Here is an 11,620-nt window from a genome sequence, read left to right on the forward strand (position 1 = left end):
TCATGAATGGGGTAACAAGAATGTGCTATATCTGGGGAAAGTGCCACTTCTTCTGTGTTCCTTTTTATAGCTCCATTATGTGCAGTGAGGGAAGGGAGCATCCACAGCTGCGTTTCGGAGGAGGAACAGGGACGTCTAGTGGCCAGAGGAGCCTGTGCCTTGTTCACTGTCCACAGGCTGTGCTGTTTGTTTGGAAGGCATGTGTTGGCCAAGGAGAGCTACTAAATCAGTGGTCAGTGTGAGTCAGGGTGGTTCTGTATTGAGCCAGGGAGCTCCTGCCTGACAAGCCAGATAATGATCTGGCCTCTCTGTTGGTTTGTTGTAGCATAATGTATCTCAGAGGACTTTTTAAACACCACTTTATTTAAATGCACTGCACTCGTTTCAGAACAAATCTGCTTTTTTCTTGAATTCCCTTCCCCATTTAAATGGAGGGAAACACAATGAGAGTGATTTACTTGTTTTTCTGAGAAGGTGAGCATTTGGAAGGGATTTATTTCCCTCTGCTCTTTCCTGACATTCATTCCAGTATAACATCAGGGGGATTGTTTGGTTTGTTTTTTCAGGGGAAAAAGGTATGGCTTGTGTTGGGTTTTTGGTTTGGTTTTGGTTTCTGTACTGCCTTCCTCTTTAATAGAATTGTTAAAATAGGAGCTCTGTAAGAGAGTAAAGGATTCTCTGGACAGATTGGGGTTCTGTGTAAAGCTCAGAGCAAAGGACCTGTTCGAGGTAGATGTAGATTTGTAGGTCTTGTGAGAATAATGTCAAGTGTTTACAGTAGAATTTGCTCTTTGTATTGCATTTAAATTTGATAATTAAGTTTTCTTTATGTTTTGTGGGCACACAGTAAGCAACTCTGTACCCTCCATTGATTTTCTTTTCCTTGTTCTGCAGCGAGCTGACAGGGGTGTAAAGCCCACCAGTCTGTTCAGCACAGCTGGTGGAGAGCATCCAGCTCTGTCTGTGTGAAGGAGCACAGAAATGTGAGCTTTGGAAGAAATTCAGGACAGGATTATAGAAGTGGCTGCTAGGAGCACTGACCCAGATCAGAACAGTGTGGGCAAAACTGTGAGGAACCTAAAAAGAAATAGTTCAGCATTTCAGAAGTGACATTCACCTTCCCCATCTCTTGCCATTGAACATAGGCAAGGCGTGTGAGGGGACTGGTTTAGGTGTCTGGTGTTGTTCTCCAGGGAAGGTTCATGGCAGAGCTCTCAAGGTCAGTGTTTCCAGCCCTGGTACACTCCTGCCTGTGGTTGTGCTGGGGTCCTTGTCCCCAGAGTGCCCTGACAGAGCTGTCCTGTGACTGTCCCCCCCTGGGCTGGGAGGTGTCTGGGGGCTCCAGTGCTGAGCAGGAACAAAGAGCAACCATGTGAGGAATTTAAGTCAATACTGACTTTCTTCCCTGTGGCTGCTCTGATCCTTCCTGATAGGACAGGAGCTATCCTGACATTTAAATGTCACTGCCAGCAGTACTGGCAGGAACAGCAAATGCTCACACATCCTCTCCTGCAGCCCTGCTCTCCTGCACGCATCCCTGTCCTCTCCCTCTCTCAGGAGGACTTAAATGGTGATGACTGAAAGTACGTCCTGCCAGGAAGTGACTTGCCAGTTTGTCAAATCAGCAGCACTTGAACAGCTTCCTCCCCTGTATATTTAGCTGAAAGTGGAAGATAACTGCAAATCGAGCATATCTACTGAAAGCCGTGAATTTTTTTTAACACTTCCATTTAAATATAGCTGTCTGTGTGTTCTTATAGGTTACCACTGCATATGTGGATGAAATAATATTTTAAAATCAATATCTTCCTGTAGCTGTGGTTGTCTAGGATCATGGTAAAATGCAAAATCTTAAAACCAAATCAAACCAAGCCAAAGCCTCAGCCAGTGGGAATGCAAGGCCTTTGTCAGTGATGTGATATAAATACTCAGCTTAGCAAAGCTTAAATGTGAAGTGACTTCTTTTGGAGACGATGGGCAGTTCTTTCTTGGAAGGAGATGTACATGACATGCATTGTAAAAATCAGCAATACTTCTGTTGGAAACCACTGAAGTCAAAAAACAGTCAAATTTGAAACAAAATGGAGTTTATTCTTTTTGGAGTTGTCCATGCACTGAAGGGTAAGGCATTCCATATCCAGACCTCCTGTCAACATCTGGATTGCAGGGCTGGTTCTCCTGGCTTAAGCTCTGCTGGAGTCCAGGGTGCTCTCAGCCAGTGCCTGACCCACAGGTGAGCCAGGGGTGCTCCTGGCTGTGGGGCTGCAGGGCTGTTCTCTCTGCTGGCCTGGCTGCTCTGGTCTGTCACTGAATGATGCACAGGGGAATTAATGAAACGTGTCAGTCTGCTCATGGTACTGAGAACACGAGTGACTGCAGAAGGTAAAACCTTGCCAGTGTGTGTACAGTTCAAACCAGCAGTGTCTGGGGTGGCTCCTGGAGCCTGAAATGTTTCTTTCACCAATTCCTGGGCTGACTTGTTGTTACTGTCTGCAAGGGAGTTGTCTCTGTTTCTTCCTTAGAGACTAAACCTTAGTATCCAGCATTATCAGTTTTCCCTGGGCTCCTAAGGAACTAGAAGGGTTTCTAGCACTACTCAGCATTCTGTCAGAGATAGGAAATGCTTTATTTTGATTAGACTAGATTTCTGTCTCTAGTATTTAGCAGATTTAGATCAAATTAATTCTTTAAAACTAATATAAGTGAAATATACTGCCTGGAAGGGAAAGTTCATTTGAATTATGCAGATGCCAAAAGGAATTACAGAATTAACTTTTTGAGGATTCTTCATAAGGAAATACTTGTGGTGTTGTATGTCTTACACTTGTGAACTGCAGTTGTAAGAATCTGATCTGCAGATGTGTGTGTGGCACTCATATGCTCTGGAGGTGGGGTTTGAGTCTGTGCTCTGAAAGGATGCAGGCACAAACACATTTTCTATAGCTTTGCAAGCCTTCAGTTTAAGAAAGCTGCTCTGGTGACAGCTAATGAGGTTGTGTGCATGATTTTTGGCTTTTTTCCCTTTGTGGTAATTGTTTTCCACCAGACAGATACACAGTTAGGAGTGTTGTTAAGTAAATATTGGTGAAAGTGGACAGTGGTGGTGTTTCAGGTTCTAGAGAAACTCTTGTGCAGTTGGACACTTCAGAGCATTTAAGGTGCTGGTGAAAGGGGCATGAAATGAGTTGTAAAAGGAGGGTTCAGTACAGCAGATGTTGAGGTTGTGACATACTTGCTTTAAAGGAAACTTACTTTAAAACTTTTCTCTGGGCCCTCCTATTTCATCAGACATGGCTCTTCCTGCTAGAAAGAAAAGGGGAAAAGAAATGGTTTTGCCTGGGCAGTTCAGTTGGTATTGAGGGAAGATGCTAAACCCAATTGCTTTCACTTTTACTGCAGAACATGATTTTTTTATTTTCAAGTAATGTGTTACTACTGAAAGCCATATTTCCATGAAATTAGTGTCTGCCATCAGTAGCAAAGAAATGAGAGAATTGTAATTAATTTAAAATGTAGTTGGTTATATTCCTTCTGTGCTGTGATCTCTGAGTAAGTGAACTTGTCAGGCTCATTGCCAATGCTGAGCTGTGTGAGGGGCATTAGTGTCTTCTGTCATTAATATGATTTGTACCCTTGACTTGCTGAATATTCAAGGCAAGCAAAGTGACCATCAATACTTCAAAATTCTTATCTGTTACAGAATTTCACAAACTTATTTGGACAGCCATTGGTGTGCTTGCTTTCTCCAACAGCATATCCAAAAGCATTACAAGGTATGTGCAGTATTGCATTTCCCAACAAGCTGCAGTTGCATCCTGTATCTGTCCCAAACAGAACGTGGATTCCTCAGGAAGAGGCAGCTTTCCACTACTGTGTAACCCCTAAATCAGGTTACCAGTCCCTGAAGTAGTGTGATAAAGTTTAGCTAGTGTATGTGGTAAATAATTTGTTCCAATGCTGGTGGCATTTCTACAGATGGCTCCAACGAGGGCTGGGAGCAAAGGCTCTCCTGCACGGAGACTGAGGCTTGGGTGATGGTGGCTGTTATAACTCTGGGCAGCATTATTGCTCCCAGAGAGGGAGCAGAGTCACTTTAGGTGTCTTGGTGCTAATGCATGTCTCCAGCAAGCCTTTATTGCCAGTCATTGATCAGGTCTGCAGGAGAGAAGGTGTCACTAACACACAGGAGTAGCTCCTCTGTGACGGAATTTAGCGGGTGAGCGACTTCGTTGTGTGGCAGGGACAGCGTTTCTGTGTCACATGCCAAATGTATCCCTTTGTCTGTTGATTTATTTTTCCTTTTAGATCAGTCTCAGCGGGGTAGCCTCTTCACACTCTTTCTGAACAATCCGTTAATGGCATTCCTGTTTGTCTCTGGATTATCAAGCATGCGCCGAGGATTGTGGGAGAAGTGTCAGGATTACCTCAGAAAAATCAACCGGGACATTGCCCAGCTGCTGACCCACTCCCGATCCATAGGTACGGCCTGGCCAGGCCCAGCCCAGCCTTCCAGGGGGGTTTGAGCCTTTCTAAACTGGGCTTTCTTTGCCTTCTGTACAGATCAGTCCTTCCTTCAGTTTTTTGGGGATGAATTTCTTCGCTTGCTTCTCACAAGATTTATCTTCTGTTCGGCTACCATGAGGATGCACAAAATCTTCCGGGTATGCAGGGATGTCTGTGCCTTTGTGGGAACTCCAGGCCAGGGAGCAGAAGTGCCCTGGCCAGCTGGGAGGGTCCAGGGTGACCTCAGAAAGGGGACTGATGCTCACATGCTGTTCCTGCAGCCTGCACTGAGGCTGTGCCTTTGTGTCTCTCCAAAGGCTCGGAGCCTTTGGCTTGCAGGAGCCTCATCCTGCACGTAACACAGCAGGCACACTCCAGTTCAGTGATGTCACTCTGGACAGCCTTGTCTGCTAGAAAAAATCCTCTTTATAACTTAAGATTGTTATTTCTACACAACCAAAAAGGTATAGAACAAGAATATAGGAGGAAGTGGGGAGGAGTGGGTCATTGTTTCTGGAATGTGTTCATGTGAATGGGTTTTGAAAGGTCTTTGAAGTGTAAATGAATACACTAAATAGGAAGATGGTATTTTTGCCTCCCTGTTGTTTAAATCTGTGCCAGCAGAGAAGTCTGCTCTGGATCTACACCATTTTATGTGAGTGTTGGCATATAAACTGCCTGCTCCATTTTAAATACTGCAGGGAAAAATGGGACTGGAGCATTGAGAGGTGCAGTACTCAGTTGTGGAACTGCAGATGTCCAGCAGCTCTGCAAGCCTAAGTCAGCTACCTGGGCTGCTCTGATACCAGGGAAAAGAAATAGGTCTGTGCCAGTGGGGAGAGATTTGCCCCCAGTGTGTTAGATATTTGTTCTAGGATGAGATGAATCTCCCACTGGAGATGCTTACATGTCTGTAATTTCAAGAAATGAACTCCAGCCTAGTAGGTAAGTACAGGTGAATATTTTTTGTCTCTTTTAGTGGTTTCATTTTTTTTCCCTGCAAAGCCTCAGTGAACATACCAATAACTATCTGATATAAACAGGCATTTGTGTTGCCACTGTGACCATCTATGAATCAATAGAAAGAGAAGACTGAAAATTCTAGAATGTTTTCTGTCTCTGTGCCCTACTGAATAGATTAGGGTGAAATTGGCCTTTTGCAGTCTTCTTCCTAGAGGGTGTGAAAGAAATGAGTGTCTGATTCTCTTTGTTTTCACTGTCATCTAGCAGGAGACTCGAAATTATCCCGAATCTTATCCTCAGCTGCCAAGAGATGAAACGGTGGAGAACCCTCACCTCCAAAAGCACATTTTGGAGCTGGCTTCCATACTGGATGTTAGGAATGTTTTCCTGGAAAACACACTCGATGACTATTAAAAGAAACTGTCTTACTGCAAAGGGGATTCCCTGGCCACAGATTTTGAATGGTGCAGTTTTATAATGTGAAAATCATAAAAGGAAGTACTTGATTTTATTTTTAAATTTAGGACCATTATTTTAAAAAGTAATAATAAACAGCTGTTAGTTGAGCTGTTCCATTCTGTATGGGGTCAATTTTATAAGCAGAAGTTTTCATGTCTTTTAAATGTTAAAGAATCACTAGAGGTTTATTTCTGGTCTTGTGGCTGTCAACCACATTTCCAACAGCTGATCCTAAGCATAGAAGTATTATTGGTTACCTTTAGCCCACATTTGTGGAAATCCTTTATTTTTATACAATTTTAAGAAATTGGAAAGAAAAAAATCAACAGAAAAAAACCCCAATATTTTATCCCCAAAGAGTTTGGATTTGAAATGGTAACGATGGAACCACACAGTGCAAACCAACAATAGCAATAACACAGATTCCTTCATAACAAATATATTTTTTCAGTCTTAGGCAAGTGAGGAGACAAAACTGTGGGCAATTAATTTGCATTTGGAGCAGCGATTTGAAGTGAATTTGTAAAGATACTTAATGCTCCCTGTAAGTTTGATGCAGCAGTTTTCTGTGTGAGCTGTGCACTGCTGGCCAAGGACCTGGTTGGGCAGGTGGTCAGTAGTGAGCAAACTGCAAACCCTGGAGGTCAGCCCCCACCTCTCACTGTCAGTGGGGCATCCTGCCACAGGAGGAGGGGGCCTTCTTCAGTTTGAGGTACTTTTAGGAATTGCAGCATTTCCAGCAGGTGTTGCCCCTCCTGTCTGTGTGTGGATGGAATGTGTGGCTCCCACAGCATGGCCAGTCCCTGCAGAGCTGAGAGGATGTCCTGTGCAGTGCTGTACCAGCCCCTCCTGTCCCTCGTGTGTCTGCTGTGCCACGGCCCCATACCCCGGAGAGGTGCTGCTGTTCCCTTGAGGGTGAAGCCAAGTGGGAGCTGCCAGAGCCCCCTGGATGTTTTGCATGTGCCCCCAGGCTCAGTCCTGCCCTGGAGCCAGGAGCAGGAGGGGCTGTAACTTGGCAGTAACCAGGAGCTGGACGTGGGTGGGTGTCTGCAGGAGCACAGGGGTCTTTGGGGAGGGGCTGGCTGCAGAAGGCTCTTGTGGCTCGTTTGGGACTGCACTGCCTGCCCTGCAGAGCTCCAGGAGCTCTGGCAGCTCCTGGCAGTGCAGGGTGAGCAAGGACGAGGGAATGGAAGTACTTTAAACTATTGAATGGAAAAGCCAATTATCACTGTTCAATGGGCTGCTAGAAAAGAAGTGAGAGGACAAGTCCAGTCAGTGCTTTTTGTTTAACCCCAGCCATGCCTCTGTGCTTAGGTGCAAACAGTGCAGAACTTGGTGGCAGTCCTGGGTGCAGAGCATCTCCCAGGGTGTGATGTGGTCAGCCAGAACAGCCTGGTGGATCCATTCTGCTGAGGGAGCACAGTGTGGAGCAGCAGGAGCGGCTGCAGCGTAGCTGGGGAGTTTGCATGAAGGTTCTTTGTCGCTGGGCTGAAGCTTGCACCATCCATTCTTTATTTCCCAAGTGTACAAAATCCTGTGAATGCTTGTGTTTGTCCTAAGCTGGTACATTGAGACCCCCCCCTTGGTGCTGCTCTTTGGACTCTGGCAGGACTTCCTTTCCCAGGCTCTGGAGTCTGTTCTGACGAGTGTGTGTTCGTGTGTGCATGTGTGTGCTCGGCGTTTGTGTGTGTATGTACAGCACACATACATCTACTGGCTGGTGTAAATTGTAAATATGTATATGTGTACAGGTACTTGTATATGTATTAAAAAGAATGAACCACTACGATGTCTATATACAAAATTTATATATACACACATACGCCATGTTGGGTGGATTCCACAAGGTGCTGCAGATCATTTGTGCTTGTACTAAAGGTTATGGCTCTTCTGCCTCTGTAATTTGCTCTTTCCAGGGACTTACCCTTGGACCTTGAAGTAATTGATAACTGATTCCAGGTACAGGAGCCCTTAGTTAGCCAGGGGAATGGGTACCCCTGTATGTACTACAGTGATAAGATCCATGTATTTACTGTGAAGCTGATCCCAGCCTTTCTGCCTGGTAGAAGATCCCCAGTTGCCAAAATGTGGGGTTGTATGTGGAGGCTAAAGATGCAGGAAGCCTTTAATGCAGCAGCAAGTGAGAGGCAGGTTATCTGTTGCCCTGCCTGCTGTTCCTCTACCAGCAGCGTTCAGCTTGCATGGAAAAAGGGAATTGAGTTTTCCCCAGCTCACTGCCTTCCAACCAAATGCTTTTGCTTTGCTTTAGCTTTTGCTTTGATGAAGCTATTCCTTTTTTGGTTCCATCTCTGTGGAAAAGAGTATGCTGTTTCCAAGCATAGGAACGATGATGATGATGATGATTCCACTCGTGTGGGCTGGTGAACCTCTGGGACATTGCTTGTGAACTGACTGGGAAAACCTTGGTGGTCCTCACCTTTGTTTAGCCAGGCTGAAGTGGAGAGTCCTTGCTTGTGACCTGAGAGGCTTCTACCATTGGCAGCCCTTCGAGGAAGTTCTGTTTGCTTTTTGCCAAGGTAGATCTCGTCAGAGAAGAATGCACTTTTTAAAAGAAGAAGCTGGAATGTAGGAGGAGAATATAGGCCTTAAAAATTAGTTCAGAAGTTGAACTTAGCAGCAATGACTGTCCAAGTCAAAAATTAATTCTTGAGGTTCCTAATTCTCCTCTTACCCGCTGATCTTTGTTAGAAGGTCCGGTGCTGGGACGTTCAAAGATAAAGATTTCACTCCTGTTGTGAGGAAGTATGGAATTGTACTGTGGAAGCAGAGGGCTCACACCCTCTGTCTGCTCTAGCTGTAGCTAGGACGAGTGTCTGCTCTTGGATTTTGAGCCAGCCCCTTCTTTCCCACCCAAAGAACTGCGTTCAATATGAAAATGTTGATATTTTCCCCTCCAAGTAAAAGCTTGTCTTGTTTGAACTAAGTCATTCTAAACTTGTGCTACTGTGTGCTCTGTGCTATGGTCGTAGGTACCTCTCGGTGTATGCTTGTGTGTACTGAAGAAAATCTGGTTTCTGTATCTCGCAGTCCTCAGTGTGGAAGCGAAGCAAAGACTGAACCGTTTTTAAGTGAGAAGAGAACAAATCCTTTTCTTCTCAGGCCTGATGCCTTCCCTCTTGTCTCGCTCTCCCTTTATCCATGTATCTTTATTGCTTATATTAGCGGAGAAGACTTGCCAGCACCAGGCAATGCCAAATTAAAGGGGTAAATTCTGCATGTAAAACACTGAGAGGACAAGGTGAACTGGACCAGCTGTGTCCTTACAGGACTGCTCCTGCCTGGCTCCCTACTCCCTGCATGTGGTGTGCTCAGATGAATCCTGCTCCCACAGTAGGTTTGTGCTCCTGCTCAGATTGGCTTTGGAACATCTCGCCAAAGTTACTGCTGTTGCCTTTTTTTCCCCTTTGACTTCTCAAAATAACAGTGATAGGGCAGCGCAGGGTTATGAGTCTTTAATGCTCTGGTTTTTAATTCCTCATGAGATGTGATGTGTCATTTTGCTTTGTGCACCAGCTAAATGGAGCACTAACTTCCATGAGCTGTGCAAACAGGACTTGCTCCCTGGAGTGCTTTCTTGAGAAGTTTCAGAACCTTTCTTTGAGTAGTTCATCAAAATAATGTCTGTCAAGTCACGACTGACAAAACCCCTCAAGACTGTTCCCCAGGGAGATGTGCAGAGATGTCTTTAAGGATCACAGGAAATAGATGGGGGCAACAGGAAATGTGGCTTCAATTAACCATCCTCAGAAGCTACAGTCTGAGTAGCTGTGGTCAGGCTTCTCCCCCAAGGATGGGATGGAAGTGCTGTTCCATAGCCCACCCCTGGCACGAGTTAGGAAGCACCTCCCCTGCCTCACTGCCTCCCGTGTCCTGTAACCACGCTGTGCCGCAAGTCTGCTCTTCCCAAAGCTAAAACTCTTGGAATCTGTCTGAACAACTGTTTTGTCTTGAGGTTTCTTTTGTAAAAGCTTCACCTGTGTTCAATTCCTCAGTAACTGTCTGAGTGCAGCTCAGCGGTGCAGAGCGGCCGAGCCTCGCTCAGTCCTGTGCTGCTGGGAGCTGGTCTGGTGCCTGTGCCTGCTCCTGGGGCTGAGGGAGCTCTGCAGGCAGGAACACTTACATGAACAAGGGGAAAAAAATTGATGCAGAGAGCTGAAAAGTGCTCTGTGCGCCTGGTCAGGTCAGACTGGACAGAGCAGCCGGGGCAGAGCTCTCCAGAGCAGATGCACACTCCTGTATTTGTAACCTTGGACTTGTACAGCAATACTGTTCTGTGACCAAATGTATTCAGGTGCTTTGAAGATCAATAGAGATCTGCTCACTACAGCAGAGGACACACGTAACTGCTTCAGATTTAGGAGTGACGGCCACTTTTTGTTTTCCTGCCTGAACCATTGCCAAGACTGAGGAGAGTGAGTTCAGGATTTCTGAATCTGACGGTTTTTGGGGTTAAGGACTGTCTGAATTCTGCCCAGAGGCACGCATAGGTGTTTTGTTCCTGGTTTGATTCCCGCTGGGAGCAGACCCCAGCACGGCTTGCTGGCCTGCAGGAGCCCCGGAGCAGAACAGATCCCACCAGCCCAGCCCCAGCAGCCAGAATAAACCCTGCTGGGAGGATCTGCCCCCTTGACTTCACAGATCGCTTTTGGCACGTGTTGATTGCCGTTCTGCCACTGAACCGGTTTGTTGGGAGCAGGATTCTGCCTCATGCAAGGCTGAAAAGCACAAGTTGCTTCTGCCCTGGGCCAGGCCCAGCGAGAAGGATGAGGGGAGCGCAGGTGGGAGCGTTCTGGGAATGCAGAGGGACCGTGCCTCGGGCAGCCCAGCTGCGGAGGTACAGGGAGCGTTTTGCCTCTCTGAGAATCAAATTATTTATTACCAAAAGTAATTTTATAGTGAATTGGTTTAAAGTTATTTTACAGCTGTGTGCCTGTATATCGTATTTTGGTAAAAACGGATATTTTCCTTAAAATATATAGAGATATATAAATAAACTTTTTTTGGAGCAAATGGACTTTTTTGCAAGGGATCTGTAATCGCCAAAGCAGTGTGATGCCAGAAGCGACTCTGCCGTTGTTCGGGGAGGGAAGGAGCGTGTTTGTGTTCCTGCTGGACACTGCGGGGAGCAGCACAGCCGCGATGGACCGGGGCGCTGCCGCCGTCCCGGGTACCACGGACCAGCGCCAGCCCCGCGTCCTGCTCGTCACCGCCTTTCCAGCCTTTCCAGAGACTTTGGAGCAGATTTCCGTTCGCTTTTGTCCCCGCCGCGCCGGGGCCGCTCCCGCCCGGTGCTCGCGGTTGTGCCGTGTCCGAGCCGTTCGCTGTCCCTGTCCCGGCCGCCGCCTCGGCCCCGCCGGCGGACTGTGCTGTCAATAAACTGTGGAAAACGCTCGTACCGAGGCGCCTGCTCCGCTCCGGGCTGGGGCTGCGGGAGGGAGCAGCGGGAGCGGGGCTGAGGGACGAGCCTGGCCGGGAGAGGAGCGGGAGGAGCGGGGCTGAGGGACGAGCCGGGCTGGGAGAGGAGCGGGGGGAGCGGGGCTGAGGGACGAGCCTGGCCGGGAGAGGAGCGGGGCTGAGGGACGAGATCGGCCGGGAGAGGAGCGGGAGGAGCGGGGCTGAGGGACGAGAGCGGCCGGGAGAGGAGCGGGAGGAGCGGGGCTGGGAGAGGAACGGG

General features: G+C 47.2%; 1 protein-coding gene across 1 annotated transcript in view; it reads left to right on the forward strand.

Moving 5' to 3' along the window:
* Positions 1-11,328, forward strand: part of SCAI (suppressor of cancer cell invasion) — a 37,655-nt gene extending 26,327 nt beyond the window's left edge. Inside the window, exons 14-17 of the mRNA XM_041407045.1 lie at positions 3,701-3,773; positions 4,306-4,479; positions 4,561-4,661; positions 5,731-11,328. Coding sequence (XP_041262979.1) covers positions 3,701-3,773; positions 4,306-4,479; positions 4,561-4,661; positions 5,731-5,880 — 498 coding nt within the window. The 3' untranslated portion in view covers positions 5,881-11,328. The remainder of the gene's footprint in view (positions 1-3,700; positions 3,774-4,305; positions 4,480-4,560; positions 4,662-5,730) is intronic.
* Positions 11,329-11,620: the final 292 nt, after the last annotated feature.

This window comes from Onychostruthus taczanowskii, unplaced genomic scaffold, assembly GCF_017590055.1.
Source record: "Onychostruthus taczanowskii isolate IOZ18803 unplaced genomic scaffold, ASM1759005v1 scaffold25, whole genome shotgun sequence".
NCBI lineage: Eukaryota > Metazoa > Chordata > Aves > Passeriformes > Passeridae > Onychostruthus > Onychostruthus taczanowskii.